Source organism: Halichoerus grypus, chromosome 14 (genome assembly GCF_964656455.1).
Source record: "Halichoerus grypus chromosome 14, mHalGry1.hap1.1, whole genome shotgun sequence".
Lineage (NCBI taxonomy): Eukaryota > Metazoa > Chordata > Mammalia > Carnivora > Phocidae > Halichoerus > Halichoerus grypus.
Genome location: NC_135725.1, coordinates 14,416,131 through 14,432,050, shown reverse-complemented (window position 1 = coordinate 14,432,050; position 15,920 = coordinate 14,416,131). Strand labels below are relative to the sequence as shown.

Below are 15,920 nucleotides of genomic sequence, written 5' to 3'. Positions count from 1 at the left end.
GGAACTAAAGTCCAGCGGTCGGGGGAACCGTGACTGAAACTACTCCATGTCTATTGACCACAGCAATAGCCCTAAATCGTAAAGGGAATGTTCAGTTATGTTTCAGGTATTCTGCTTACTGTGGCACAAAAGTGTTTGATTTGGAAATTTTGGCACAGGGCGCCAGGATAGCATTCTCCCGAACTACACAAAACCACAAAGAAGAATCACCTGGAGAACTGCTTAAAAATACAGATTCCCGAGCTCCACCCCAGACCAACCAACAGCATCTCCAGGGGAGGGGCCTAGGAATCTTTTCAATCATCACCCCAGGTGATTTCTCTGATCAGGAAGTTTGGGAAACACTGAAGGGACCTCTCACTCCATTCCAACGGTGGCTCATGTAAGCCCTAAACATCATTTCTGTTTATTCGGTAGGCCACTGTTGACTACAACATTTCAGAAGCACTTTCTTAGTATTTTGTTCTTCTGAACTGAAGTCACCTGGAGAGGTCAGCTGTAAGCAGGGTATTTTTTGGCTGGTGGTGCTTTGGAAAGGTTCTCAGGGTTGTGAGTTCACTCGCCGCCGGTTGCTAACTGGTCAGGCCCTGTGCCTCATTCTCAATTGCCTAATACCTCCCTTCTGTAGAACTTCCTCCTGCAACTCCTCCTCTTTCTGGTCTTTGCCTCAGGTCTAGCTTGTTTGTCCCTCAGCTCCATGTTTTGAGCAGAACATTTGGTGCTCTCCTAGTTCAGGACGCTTTGCTGGAATAGTCGATTTCCAGGGATTTTACAGGCTGGCCAAAACAGTTTGTTCCGAACAGCGACGCCGGGGCCGGGACTGGCAGCCAGTCGGCCCGGGCGTTTCCTGACTCTGCACAACCACCCGTGACCTTGGGCGAGCGAGCGAGCGAGCGAGCGCCGCCTGCCCCGCTGCTTCTCGGCGGCGTCCGGGCGATGCTCTGGCTGGACCTTAGAACCGAAAGGGGGTTCAGGGGCACGGGGCACGGGAGGCTTCTTAAGCAGGCGAGAAGAGTTATTTTCCTTTTCTCGAGGCGAATCCCTCTTACTAACTCCGGGGGGGGGGGGGTGGTAGAGGGCGGCGGTTAGGGGAGTAAGGAGGAAAGGGAAATGTCTGCCAAGGGCTCGAGACAAAGCGTGAGAACTCAGATGGCGAGAAGCGGGCTTGAGCGAGAAAATCGGAAGGAGGAAGGCTGAGGGCGGACAATCGGGTTAAAAATAGAAACGCATTCTCCACAGGACTCGCTCCTTCCAGCTCCACCCTGGGACCGACAACCGGGCCAGTGACTCGGCTCCGTGCGACGGCAGCGGGGCCGGGCCCGACCCCGCCTCCCGGACCCGGGAACTGGGCCCGGAGGCGGGGCGCCGGGCTCGCGACGTCACCGCGCTCCCCGTCGCCGCCGTCGGGGTTTTCGCTGACGCACAGACCCCGCCCCCCTCCCTCTTTCCCTCACTGCCCGAGTGCCGGGCGGAGAGAGAGCGTCAGTCGGACGGAGCGCGGACCAGTGTGCACCTGGGCTCGGGGCTCGCTTGCTCCCCGGAGCCACGCAACTTCCGCGGCCATAGCTGAGGCGACGGAGAGCACCACCGGCGGGCCCTCGCGGCGCCCAGGCCTCCCTGCGCGCGTCCTGGTCGCCCTCGGAGTCGGCCCAGGCCGCCGCCGGTGGAGGCGTGAGGTGACGACGGGCGAGTGCCGCGGGCAGCGTTAGCCGCCGCGGCCTCCGGTCCTCCCTCCGTCTCCTCCTCTGCCCCCCCCCGCTTCCCTCCTCCCACTTCCCGAGCTCCGGCGTGTCCCGGCCACGCTCGGTGCTACTGCAGGAACAAAGGAGGACCCCGCGGCGGCGGCAGCGCCACCTCCGCCTCCGACCCGCTCACGGCCCGCGGCGGCCGCTCTAGGGCGCCCGGCTCGTCCCTCCCGGAGGCCTGGGCCCGGCCCCACTGCGCCGGCGTCGCGCGCGAGCCCGGCTCCTGCACTCCTGCCCCCGCAGGGTGAGTGGTGCGGAGCTGGGGGAGGGCGCCCGGCGGCTGGTGCCCGGCCGGGGGATGGGGGGGGGGGGCACCGGGCCGCCTCGGGCCTCTGGCGGAGCCCGAGCGGGCCGCGGCTGGCGGCCTCCGGGGGAGGGGAGCCCCCTCGCCAGCTCAGGAAGCACAAAGACGGAGGCGTCATCCTGTCGTCGTGGCCCGAGGTCCGGCACCCCGCGCCCCCGGCTCGCCTGCACCCGCACGGTCCGGAGAACAATGCCCGGCGTGGGGGCTCCGGGCCTTCCTCGCGTCGGTCCCGGCCGCCTTCTGCGCGGCGCCCGGCGTGGGCAGCCGGACCCGGAGAGACAAAGGGGCCGTGGCGGCGGCCGCACCCCCGGCCCCCTGCTCGCCGCACCCCCCTCCCTCCCCAGTTCGCCGCCGCCTCCTCGGAGGAGCCGGTCAGGGTCGGGGGTCGGCGCGGGGCCGGCCTGGCCTGCGGAGCTGCTGTTCTGCATGACTCAGTGGTTTTTGGAGAAGGCCCTGCTGGGCTCTCCCGAGCAAGGCCTCGGCTTAGAGAGGGGCATGGTGGGGAGGCATGGGGGGGACCAGTGGGACCCGGACTTGTTCGGAAATCCGCTGGAACGTGGGGAGGGGGGGCTCTTCTGTCGTCGCGTTTTAGTTTTGCCAGCGTCGCTGCGTTTTTCGCTCAAGATCCCTTTCATGAAGGAAATGGAGCACCTTCCCCTTTGTTTCATGCATGTAGGCTGGTGAACATGAAATTCTTGCTTGCTTTCCACGCACTCCGTGGAGCTGTTTTGAGGAAAGGCCCGTGTTACCTCTATTGAACGCCTCCTAAGAATCTGGTCTAAGGACGTTAGGGTAAAGTAGTGTATATAGGTCACAGAGCCCCTGGTTTTAAACCTGGCATTCAGGTAATTTACAGACTTAAAAAAAAAAAATTAAAACTAATTTTATTTTATTCCTTATCTTTTTAAAAGTAGGCTTTCTTTCAGAACTTAATGGGTGAAAATATTGCAATTTTTATCTTAAGTGTTTGGTTTTTTTTTTTAATGTTTCCCCAAAAAAGAATTTATTGTAGTTCTCCCCTATTTTCTATCTCAGGCCCGGTATTAAGCCTGGAAAGGAGCCTTCAAAAATCAGAGTAGTCTCCTTTTGGCAAACAGAGAAGGGAGATCTGGAGAGTAAGGACTTGCCCAAGGTCACTGGCTTAGTTAGAAGTAAATTAGTGACTAGAACTCAGATCTCAAGTCCAGGTGAGTAGGCATTCTTAACATCTTCTAACGTGCGCACCTGAAAACTAAATAACATAAGTGTAAAAGCCTTTTTTTTGTTTTGTCTTTTTAATTCGTATTTGAGGCTAGAGAGTTTTTCTGTTACATGTCCAGGTTTTAGTTTTCTTTAAACTATGAGTTAGGGGCACCTGGGGGGCTCAGTCGGTTAAGTGTCTGCCTTCTGCTCGGGTAATAATCCTAGGGTCCTGGGATGGAGCCCCACATCCCGCTCCCTGCTCAGCGGGGAGCCTGCTTCTCCCTCTCCCTCTGCCTGCCGCTCTGCCTACTTGTGCTCTCTCTCTGTCAAATAAATAAAATCTTAAAAATTATGAGAAGAAGCCACAAACTGTAAAAATACACATTTCAGCTATACAAAATGTAAAAATAAACATTTCCTCTGTATCTGATAGAGCTGACCCAGGAATGCACAAGTTTCTAACAAAACTTTAAAGGTACTAAATAGTAATGATGATGTATTTTTCTAAAATGGTGCCAAGCAGGAGGGAAACAGCATCTACTGGCAAACTACCCCCTCCCTCAAATTGCTGCTGAGCAGAAGGATTTAAACATGAGGATTCTTTCTGCCTCGGTGCTCTCTCTGCTGTGCTTGGTTTTTATAAACAACCTGACCGTTTTGGCTTCATGAGTGATTAATGATGCATCTTAGTTGAATTTGAGATTGTTTGCTAGCCCTCTACATTAAAAAAAAAAAATTGCAGTAGCCTTAATGGCATCTTTTTGTTTTGTTTCCTTATTATATTAGATATATGAACGCAGCATCCTTAGTTCTTGGGGTTGTGTAGGAGTTGGCAGGCTCTAAGATATAAATAGAAGCTGATTTCAGAGGCCCCTGTTGACTAGGCTTTATGTGAGAGCCTCCATCCAGCTCAGCCTGTCACATTGCAGCCTTGTGACAGGCTGAAGCGCCCGCCCATGTGATCTAAGCTTCTGAGAAATATTAAGGCAAGCTTTGCACATGTGATGGCGTTTAAAAGCTGGCTTTCTAGGGGGGAAAAATCTACAAGATGGGAAGCTATGTGGAAGACTAATGTCCTGGTGTCTCTTGTGTTTCAGTTGCAGGCTATTTATAGTGAGTGGAAAGTAGTTGTGTTTTCTGAAGAAGGAAAGGTGGGATACTTGGCAAGTCGAAGTGGGTAAAATCATTGATGAGATTCCCCCCCTTTTTTTATATAAAGGAAAAGATTTTAAGAATTGGATGCACTAATGTTAACGTGGGTTGACTCTTAAATTTAGGCCAGTTTGCTATTACAAAGCCACTGTCAGATGACACTGGAAGTTAGTATAGAAACTGTGAGCTAGCACAATTCTTAAGCTGGCTTCAAGGAATGACCTTTTTGCATAGGGTAGATTCCCACACATTGCATGGGGGGCATGCAAATAAATACATAATTCATTATTTGAAGCATTTTTGCACATATTAAAAATTTTTTGAAACCCAGCTGAAAATGTTTATTAATAAACTTCATAAGTGATGTTGAAATATTTACACTACCCTGCTCCAAAATGAGTCAGCTAAATTCCACTTACTATTTAAAGAGACCGTGTCTGCTAAATTAGTACTGTTGTTTGAAGTAAGTTGTGGTTCTCCATCACCCTCCATATAAGCTTGACTGGCTTGAAATATTTCTTTTTGCTAACAAAAGGAAAGATTACTATCATTTAACTGTTGGGGAAATATTGGCAGGATTCTGGCCAGGTCAGTATTGATTAGTCTTCTAACCCCTTTTTATTAATCTTGGTAAAAAGTGTTAAATACTTGTTAAAACATTGTTTTTAGTAACTTACTAAAGAATGTATTCTGTGTGGTAGTTGGGAAAAGCCATATGAAATTCTAGGAGATGACAAGCTCTAGCTTGAAGTACTTTCCTGCACTTACTTGAAATGTTTATAGCTTAACAAATCATAAGTAATCTCCATTGTAAGCATTAAGCATATTTAAATGACAGTGACCACAAGTTCTAGTACACAATCTCCCTTTGATAAAATGCTCTCAAATACGCCTTTTGTACCTACATATTTTAAAGTGGTATGGAAACTTTCCACAGTTTAAATTTTGCATTATGTGTATTTTCACTTAGGAAAATTTACTAAGTTTAGCATAGCGTTAACTATGTTTGTGCTAATTTTAAAAGGCTTCTGGAAAAGCAAGGTATGCTTGCTGTATGAAGTTTTTTCTGGTAACCTAGCATTGAATATTAATTACCAAAGATTGTGTGTTCACATTGCTTTACTTTGCCATATTGAAGTAGAGCTTTCAAAGGTTTCATTTCCTGATGTGAGGAAGACAAGCACTTGCGAAAAGTTTTAATAGATGGAGCCTTTGGTTGGAGAAATCTATAGCTGATAATTTGTCCATTTGCAGGTTTCTGGGCACTGACTTTTTAAAGTATTCAGACCCAGATTTCACACCTCAAATGCATAACTTAAAAGGAATTTCATAAGCAGCTGACCCCTAAATTCTTAAAGAGCTTTGCTTGTTGGTGCTAAGGTAACAGGAAAGGCTGGATGATCTACCAGCTCTCTTTTCAGTGTTCTGTAAAGGTGGTGCAACGTTTTTTTAAAGTACAGTTGTTCTGCCCCATGGCAGAATTGCTGAATTACTGGTGAGGCCCAAGTATGTTACAGGGTATTTTAAGAATGCTTTAAGAGCAACATCCAATATATGACCAGTTTAAAGAACCACCAGTAGCTATCAAGAGTTGATACTTAATTGTGATCATTGTAGATTTTTTTCATTTGCAAGTTCCATTTTATATATTTTTAGCTAAAAACACCATTTGATATGGTCTGCCTGTAGTATAGGAAAGCAGAAAGTGACTAAGAATGCCAGTTGCCCAGATTGATTTAAATGTAGTTCTGATATCTGGCAGAGTGACCTCTTCAGAAATTGAAACAAAGATCATGGTGATAGGTGAAGTAATACATTTTAATGTTTAATGATAGAATTTTTTTTGTCCTAAAGACTGTGAAGTCCTTACGGTTCATTATTTATCATGTTAAAAGACGGTTTCTTTAATGCCTATTGTTTTATAAAAGCAACAAAACAGTCCTATTTCTTGGCCTGCTCTTGTTAATGATTAACATAATTTGGGCCTTCGTTAGAAACACACTTGGTGTTTAGAAGTAACAAAGGTATGCTGGTGGCTATCATACTAATTCAGTGATTTTACTTAGGTAACATGCTAATTAATAAAGTTTTGTTTTTGTTTTGTTTATAGCAGAAAAATATGGCTCAGGAGACTAACCAGACCCCAGGGCCCATGCTGTGTAGTACAGGATGTGGCTTTTATGGGAATCCTAGGACAAATGGAATGTGTTCCGTTTGCTACAAAGAACATCTTCAGAGGCAGCAGAATAGTGGCAGAATGAGCCCAATGGGTAAGTTTCCAAGGAAAAACCCATTTGAAGAACTGGTGGACAGAAAATATAGAACCAAGAATTGGGGCCTAAGACTGAGAATCAATGCTGAGAGCCCAAGGAGAGAAGACCTGAGAAAAGCTTGAAATTAAAGCATCAGCCCAAGTACTTGAAACGACTACCTCAGGAATGAATGACTGTGTATCTACAAGCATCTTCTAGCTTTTTCATTTTCATTTTTGAGGTTTTGTTTCATACTTATGTTCACTGGATGTGACTTTTTCATATATGCTTTTGTTTGGATACTCACTTAATTGTAGGATTCTGCAGCACAGTGAAAATGCTTAAATCACTAACCTAATTAAATGCAAGTATTTGTTACTTATTAATAGTCTTGATACTGAGTGTTTGTAGTCTTGCTCTTTCTTACAAATCCTTTTTTTAAATAGGAACAGCTAGTGGTTCCAACAGTCCTACCTCAGATTCTGCATCTGTGCAGAGAGCAGACACTAGTTTAAACAGCTGTGAAGGTGCTGCTGGCAGCACGTCTGAAAAATCAAGGTAAGATCGACCATTTCAGGCTTTTTATAATAATACGAGGAGGAAATAAAGATATCTGTGCTATCCGTACTGTTCTGAGTGTTCATATATAATAAGGATGTTAATATATCAGATGCCCTTGGCTTTGTTTGTGTTGCACAATCTGGGATTCCAGGATCCTTTTAATACATGATCTTATAGGTCATTGAATAAAGATGTTTATTATAACACACTCCATGATGCTGTGTTGAGAATGCTGTGCTTTTATTTTCCTGTAATTGAGGTTTAGGGATTGTGGAGAGTACGGCTCTGCAGACTCTGTTCGAGTGCTACACATGGCATTTTGGCAAAGCTGCCCCTTTGCCCTTAAATTACAGGCACAGCTAGAAGTTCCCAGTTGGCTATAATAGAACACCGGAACCTCTCCAAGTATGTGGCCTGGAATTGATGAGCCATTTATCACATGGCTTTCTTTATCCTCAACGATGTGTGCTGGGCATCCAGTACTCTTTTAAATTTTTAGAGTATTTAGCTCCATTGATCGTGTTGGAAATGATACATAATTTAAAGTTGAACTGACAACTTACCTTGCAAAGAAGTACCCTTAACATCTTTAAAAATGTTTGCTTGAACTCAAATAGAAATGTGCCTGTGGCCGCCTTGCCTGTAACTCAGCAAATGACAGAAATGAGCATTTCGAGAGAGGACAAAATAACTACCCCGAAAACAGAGGTGTCAGAGCCAGGTATGCTTTTTGTTTCATACTAGTTCTGTTCTGGATTTGGTAGTATGAGAAAGTGTTGGCGGGGGGATTATTTCCTTCTCATTGAAAGATTAAATTGGAGAGAAAGCCATAAAATACGGGCCAAGCAAGAACTACTGTCTTTAAAGTCCCTTAAGCGTAAAATAGTCACTCTTTACTCTTCTTTCTTCTCTGCCCATGCCCCCTCCTTAGCCCCACCCCACAAATCCGCAAAATTAATAATCTGGGGACTGGAAATGTTAAGAATTTAATGAACTTAAAAAGTAGTTTACCAGTATATTTTAAAGATCTTTAAATCACTAGGGAAAGTATTATTTATAAATGGGAAATTATATAGATTAAATCTCAAAGCCATGAAGAAAATTTTATATCAAAGGCAGTATCAGTCTTGATATTGTAGAAAATACTGAGGACAAAGAACATGTTGAACACTAAAAAAACTTCCAAATTGAAGAAGTATAGGATCCCTGTCCTGTTTGTGGGATTTTAAAACTCACTCTGGAAAGGCCTTTTTTTCATTGAGTCGCTTTGAGTCTCTGCTTCTGTAGCCCAACCTGTCGCCAGAGACTGGCTTGTTCTGAGTCACCTGTGCTGGACGCGGAGCACGTAGCCCCGTACTCCTCAGGGCACATAGTTCATCATTTCCTGGGACACAGTGTTGACTGGACACATTATAAAACTTTATTATGGGGAAATTGTATTTGTGGATATGTAATCTGCTTTGGGGGCTGGCTTTTGCTAACATCACATACCAAAGCTTATGTGAATTACAGCAGTGTTAATCTGTAAAGTTAAGGTAAAAATTCTTAAGTTCAGGTCAATACATATTTAATATTTTGAAATGAGTTCAATCCTTCTGAAAAAGCTGACCAAATTAGTGTGTTTGTGAGGCTTTTCTTCTGTTTGGGGGTTTTTTTTGGGTTTGTTTTTTTTTTTTACACAAAATTACTCTGACCTTGGAACAGTACTCGTGGTTTATATTTGTAGCTAGTCTCTGCTATTATGCTCTCTTAGTAGGCACTCTAGTTTGTTCTCTTTGCCTTTACTGAGTCATTTTCCCCTTCTTCCCTGTATGTCCCAGGAGTCATTCTTCAGTTTTCTGATGTAGCCAGAGAAGTGGCTGTCACCTCCCCCCCTCCAACTATTCCCATAGATTCTTTACCAACATACCATCAGGAAAAACTGTAATAAGGTTGTCATAATAGATTATTAGGATAAGTAGTAGGTAGAATATTATTCCGTTAGTCTAATACTAAGCTGTTTGTCTCACCGAATATGTTACTAATGCAAATGAGTTATACATTTGGGGAGCATTTTTAGAGTGAGCTGTCCTGAAACCTGTCAGTTTGCTATAGAGTTTGGATTTATGCTTATAGCATTAGTGCTGGCCCATTGCATACATTAATTTGCTATTCTTTGGGTTTGGATTAATACTAAAAGTCAGGGCTTCTGGTATAGTTGAATTTTATAAACGTAGAATTAAATTTGGTGTTTTGTTTTAAATAGTGGTAATGTGGGCTTTAATGTGGTGAACTGTAATTTTATCTTCATATTGACAAGTTTTATTGATGTCTTCTATGAATTAAAATTTAAAGCCCTTTTAGGTGGAGAAACAGGGACTTTTTTAAAGTAGATCATATTTCTCATTGTCTAAGTTCCACACCTGGTTTAGATAAGTATTGCAAAGTAAATAAAAGCTGTGCGTTAAAAATTCTCGTTTTGCCTGTGGACTCCTTAATAGTCAAAATTTCACAAGTACTTAAGCAGTCCTAAAGACCGTGTTTGCTGATACTTCGAAAAGTTTTTTAAGAACTCTTCAGATCTTCTACGTATGACCATATAAAGCATTCATTAAAATGGCAAAATGATAATTGTAAAATGTTGGGATCTGAAGTTAATTAGGGCTTAATGATTTAGGTTTCACTTGTCGCAATTTGCTGGATTTATCTATACAGTCTTTCTTTTGTATCAGTATAAAACCAAAATGACTTTTTTATAGCCAAGTACCTTAGAAGTTGGCAACTTCTATTTACTCAGTAATAATGAATGTGAACTGCCCTAATTAGGAAATTTGCATTTAGGCAAGTGCAGTATGGAAGAACTGGGCATGTGACCAACATCTCCCAGGTCTTTAGAACTTGGGATTTTGTTCCCTAGTACTAGCTGTTAAGAGTGAGTTTAAAGGAATTTGAGTGGAGTAATCATTTTACAGCATTTAAAGGAGCGAGTATATGTTGATTGGCAAGAAATTCTCAGATTTGGAAGAAGTTCTGGTATTAAAGTAGAAGATTCTACATAGAGCACGTGTTTTTAAAAAAGGCTTCATAAATGTTTTCACTAAAAATCTTACTGTCTCTCTTAAATGTTTTTTTTTTTAAATAATTATCAGCCCGTGAACTCTTGACAGATACCTCATTTTCACCCTTGTTTTTCAGTTGTCACTCAGCCCAGTCCATCAGTTTCTCAGCCCAGTACTTCTCAAGGTGAAGAAAAAGCTCCTGAGTTGCCCAAACCAAAGAAGAACAGATGTTTTATGTGCAGAAAGAAAGTTGGCCTTACAGGTATGACAGAACACACAAGACCGTCCATATTTTATCGCTGGGATTTAATAGGGAGCTCCCTAAGAGACTGGTTGGTCTTAACACCCATAGAAAACGCCTGACTTTCAGGAACAGAAAGTTTCCAGAGTGGACTAGAAAGAGGGCAGGATAATGGGGAGAAGTTGGGTTTGATTTCCATTTGTGTCTCTAATCCTCTAAAACCCTTTATTAGCTTCAGGCCTTCTGAATTACTTTGCTTTATTGGATTGATAAAAATTCATCCCTGTTGATTCTTTGCTTTGTTCTCCTGGGGGGAAGGTAGCTGAACTAAACAGTAAGCACCATCTCTGAGCCAGGCAGAAAATGTTAAAATACTTTTTAACTGTTCCCTTTAAATCTCAGAACCCTGTGGTTCTTTTCCCTAGTTTTCACTTAAGGAAATATTACCCAGTTTATATGTCGTTGGAGGAAGGTTTGCATCCAGGTCAGTCTGGCTCCAGAGCCTGTGTAATTTCTACTCTGATATCTACAGGAGTTTATGGAAGGATAGTTACTTGAATTTCTCACTATGTCAAAAGAGACTGAAAGCTCTTTCACAATTTAAAGTGGCAGACTCTTTCATGTTGCAGAGAACTGTGAAAATCTGGTTCCTTTTCTATAGTGACAGGCTTTTTTTCCCTTTCCTTTTAATTACTACAAATTCCCAAGTGACTCTACTTCCTCTTATGTGTACAGGGTTTGACTGCCGATGTGGAAATTTGTTTTGTGGACTTCACCGTTACTCTGACAAGCACAACTGTCCATATGATTACAAAGCAGAAGCTGCAGCAAAAATCAGAAAAGAGAATCCAGTTGTTGTGGCTGAAAAAATCCAGAGAATATAAATTACTACTTGTGAAGAGACTGAAACTTTGTTTTTATTTTAATATATCGTAGGAAAACATTAAAGAGCAGATGCATGGCCATTTTCCTTTGATGTTCTCCAGAGTTTTACTTTACACTTGTCTGTCTTATAATTGAAATTTTAGGATGTTTGGGTGTTTGTTACAGGCAGAAATGGATAGATACAGCCCTACAAAATGTATATGCCCTCCCCTGAATAAAATTGGATGAAAATCTACACAGCAAATTGAAGATACACAGACGATAGGGACAGAATTTAGTTCCCACGTGCCAAACATAATACATGAAATCTCTGCATGTTTGCAGCATATCTGCCTTTTGGGAATGTAATCAAGGTATAATCTTTGGCTAGTGTTATGTGCCTGTATTTTTTTAAAAAATGGTACACCAGAAAAGGACTGGCAGTCTACTTCTACCATAGTTAAACTTCACCCTGTTAATTTCCACAACATGTTCTTTGGAAGTAGGAGGAAAGCTATAAAGAGGATCAGACCTTTCCATGAAACCAGTATTTGGTGCCATATGTAAGCCTGGTTAACTTGTCTTCTAAAAGCTGTCAAATAAGACATTCTGTGAAAGGTAAACATCGCAACTGGTTATCATGAGTAAAGCCATCAGGCCCACAGGGTCTTTGAGCGATCTTTGAAGCGTATTGTGCTGGCCAGCACCAGAAGATGTCTGCATTACTCTCACTGCTAAAAACGTTGTGTAGCACAGAACTGCACTAGGCTTAATTTGTTTACAAGAAGAAATTAAAACTACATTCGGTTTTTACATACAGCAGCTCTGTTGAATAACATGCATCTGAATTTTAAGTTGCAAAGGTATCTGAAAAGTTCATTTTTCATGTGCATCTTTTGTTGAATGTTTTGGTTCAAGAAAGAATGTTTAAAGCTTTTTTAAAGACTTCAGTTCTTAATGTAACTGTACCCTTCTGCATGGAGAACCCTAACCAACACGGCTGCAGTAGACTTCTTAGTGGTATCCAGCACCACGTGCAGAGGGCTGCTTTATCATATTAATTGTACTTGGGTGTAGGACTCTAGTGTTCTTGGGTGTATTGCATGGGCTGCATTATCTACAGCATTGTACAATAACAACTAGAAGAGGCAGTATACTTCACTGATGCTTGTCTGGTAATATCACTTCTGTGTTATAATGGAAGGTTTTTGTGATGTATGAAACTTGTGTTTTTTATATATAAATGAGTATAGTTAGATTAGTATTGTGGTAATGCCTGTTTTCATCTGTAAATAGTTAAGTATGTACACGAGGCACTACTTCTGATTTACTGCAGTGTTCGGTCCTAGTTTTTACTTTAATTACAGCATTCGGTTTTGCTTTCAATTTTATGTACCTTAGTTCTGAGTTAGATCTGCAGATGTGTACAGATAGTTCATATTTATGTATTGCACATAATCATGCTATTCAGCATTGATGCTATATTGTATTATGTAAATAATAAAAGCCATGTACAGAGGGAAGCTTCCACTTGTCCATTGGGTTTTTAAGCCATAGTTAGAAGTCATAAAGGGGAATAGTTAGAAAATGTTTCAACTTTGTAGTTGCGTATGTAGACTTTGCATGGCTATATTGTGATTTTTTTGAATTGCCTTCCCTGAACATGATGTGTTCAAGTGAGAACCGTATGTTGAATTTTGTGAAACATCAAGTATGGTACACAGTGGGCAGTTTATTTTTGAAGAAATGAATAGGCACTTTTTAGGATCACAACCATCTTAGAACTTGGGAGGAGAAAGGAATGGAATTTTAATAACCATGGCCTATCTCCCTTTTCCATTCTTTTGCTTTATAGGTGACACTTTAGACATGACAATTTGTGTACAAAAACAGGCATAGTTTTATTTCTGTTTTGGGTTTGGTTTTAATGTAGAGATGGGCCCATGGGGTAGCTGAAGCCAAAAGCAGAACCATGACTTTTCAGTGATGGAGTTTGAAATGGAAATACCCTGGTTCACTATCATCTGTCACAGTTCTTTGGGTGCTGGTACTTTTGCTTCAAGTGGGGGAAATCCATGAGATAATCTCCAGAAATACGAAGGTACTGAAGAACCATAATTGAGGTGAAAATTACAGTATTGAGGCCAATAGTTTTTTTTAAAGTTGAAACTAACACTTATTTCCCCTCAGTGCTTTGCCCTGTCAACATTTGCTTGATGAATTTTAAATCTTACAGTTGAATCAAGGTGGTATCTGGGGGATAAAGAAGACTTAGCAAGATGATGGGCCCTTCATTGGTCTGTAACTTTGTGCAGCATGAGATGGTAATGTTTCCATAATTTTTTAAGCAGTATTTAGAACAGATTTGGACTTGAGGATTTAATTTGTCAGGAGCATCAGCTGATTAGGGAGAAAGTATAAGGCAGCTAGGAAGACTCAATGTTAGCTAGACTTGATTCAGACCTGAATGTTCTCTGGGGACCAAGTGCACTTTGGGATGTACACTGAGATCTTAAACATTTGAAGAATATATATGTTTTTCTTTACATGGACTCAACGTCTGCACACTCCCACTCCAAAAATGTTTTGCTGGGACAGACCATGATAAGAACTATGACCTTGGGCTAGTCCTTTTTATCCAATCTATTCAGTGGGCCTTATCTGTAAAACTAGAGCTTCCGGTTTGATCTGTGGTGGACTTCCACAGCATGAATTTGTGAAGGAAAGAACTTTTTTGAGTAGTATAATGGTTAAGAAGATAATGGACCCTGGAATCAGGATCTGTGAGTAAGGACGATAACAGTGCCTGGCACATAGTAACAATGCCCTATTAAACTTTAAAGGCTATCTTTTTAGAGCAGCTTTTAGATTCACAGCAAAACTGAAAGTACAGAGGTTCCCCATATGCCGTCTCCCCTGCCCCCAGCCTGTGCACAGCCTCCTCTGTTAGCATCTGCCCCCAGAGCGGTGTATTTGTTAAAACTGTTGAACCTACATTGACACATGATTACCACTTGGTCCATAGTTTACAGTTCACCCTCGGTGTACACTTTATGGGCTTGGACAAATGTATGGTGGTCTGTATCCATCACTATAGTATATGGAGTATTTTCACTGCCCTAAAAATCTGCCTATTCCTCAAGCCTCACCCTAACCCCCGGCAACTACTGATCTTTACTCTGTAATTTTGCCGTTTCCAGAATGTCCTATGTAGTTGGAATCATGTAGTATGTAACCTTTCAGATTGGCTTCTTTCACTTCTTAGGAATACATGCATAAGTTCCCTCCATGCCTTTCATGGTTTGATAGCTCATTTCTTTTTAGTGCTGAATAAATAATCTATTGCCTGGAAGTGCCACAGTTTATCCATTCACCTACTGAAGGATATCTTGGTTGCTTCTAAGTTTTGGCAATTATGAATAAATCTTTAAATCGTTGTGCAGGTTTTGTGTGAGCATAAATTTTCAACTCTTATGGGTAAATACCAGGTGCGATTGCTGGGTCGTGTGGTAAGAATATGTTTAATTTTGTAAGAACCCACCAAACGTCAAAGTGGCTGTACCATTTTGCATTCCTACCAGCAATGTATGAACGATCCTGATGCTCCACGTCTTCACCAACATGTGGTGTTGGTCGGTGTTCTGAATTTTGGCCATTCTAACAGGTGTGCAGTAGTATCTCAATTTGTATTTCTCTGATGACATATGATGTGGAGCATCTTTCTGTGTGCTTACTTGCCATCTGTATATCTTTGAGGTCTTTGGCCAATTTTTAATCGGGTTTTACTGTTTTAAAGAGTTCTCTATTTTGGACAATAGTACTTTATCAGACGTGTCTTTTGCAAACATTTTCTCCCAGTCTGTGACTTGTCTTCTCATTTTCTTGAGCTATTATTAATTTTAATGTTCTAGAGTAATGATTTCCAGAACTTGGAAAGACAGTTGAATTCAAATTCTTAGCAAGTAACTAAAAATGGGTAAAGGTCTACAAAGTAATGTAATGGCAACATGTTAAGCATTGTAAAAAATACTGTGTTATAATTGTATTTTTTTGGAGTCAGTAATACATTCACAGAGTTCAAAACTAATTTATCAATATCGCAAAGCTTTGCCCATCCTGGCCTATGCCCTCCACTCCAAAGACACATGTACGTTTTAGGTAACTGTCAAAACTTGGAAAGGCTGTTTTATCTTTTCCACATCATGTAAACATTGTGTACAGAGACTTAATTTAACTCCTGTTTGCTTAATTGTTTGAATGCGAAGTTCTTATAGTGATTTTTGTCCATTATAATATTAGCTTATAATTTTGGAGAGAATGATGGATGGGTGTGGTTGCTGGTTGTTAACAGTAAGATCGTGTAGCCTCAAACTGCATACATAGAAGGGTTTCCGAGGCGGAAGCAGCAGGTATGGAAAGTGACTTGAAATTTGACAAAAGTTTCTTATGTTTGTACAATCTTCTTTAAAACAGACAAACATGAACAACAGAATACAAAAATGCCATTTGATACCTATGGCTATTTCCATACACAAACCCTGTTTTTTAATTCATATAAAACCAAAGAGTACTGTTTGTGTG

At 42.0% G+C, this 15,920-nt stretch overlaps 1 protein-coding gene across 3 annotated transcripts; it reads left to right on the top strand.

Annotated features, from left to right (window-relative positions):
* The first annotated feature begins 1,443 nt into the window (after window positions 1-1,443).
* Window positions 1,444-12,862, top strand: ZFAND5 (zinc finger AN1-type containing 5). Of its 3 annotated transcripts, XM_078061524.1 has the most exons (7): window positions 1,444-1,989; window positions 3,085-3,236; window positions 6,494-6,653; window positions 7,082-7,193; window positions 7,814-7,917; window positions 10,371-10,496; window positions 11,211-12,862. In XM_078061524.1, the coding sequence occupies exons 3-7, from the start codon at window positions 6,503-6,505 to the stop codon at window positions 11,357-11,359; spliced, it is 642 nt and encodes a 213-aa protein (XP_077917650.1). In that variant the 5' UTR covers window positions 1,444-1,989; window positions 3,085-3,236; window positions 6,494-6,502; the 3' UTR covers window positions 11,360-12,862. The 3 variants fall into 3 exon arrangements, with proteins under 3 accessions (XP_077917650.1, XP_077917651.1, XP_035969350.1); XM_078061525.1 differs by lacking the exon at window positions 3,085-3,236 and having other exon boundaries at window positions 6,497-6,653; XM_036113457.2 differs by lacking the exon at window positions 3,085-3,236 and having other exon boundaries at window positions 1,445-1,989.
* The last annotated feature ends 3,058 nt before the right edge of the window (window positions 12,863-15,920 follow it).

Excerpts from the sequence above, each read along its gene's own strand:
- ZFAND5 (XM_078061525.1), top strand. The coding sequence starts at position 6,503 with ATGGCTCAGGAGACTAACCAGACCCCAGGGCCCATGCTGTGTAGTACA. Across the intron at positions 6,654-7,081 it reads TGGCAGAATGAGCCCAATGG|GAACAGCTAGTGGTTCCAAC; the intron begins GTAAGTTTCCAA and ends TTTTTTAAATAG. Across the intron at positions 7,918-10,370 it reads AACAGAGGTGTCAGAGCCAG|TTGTCACTCAGCCCAGTCCA; the intron begins GTATGCTTTTTG and ends CTTGTTTTTCAG.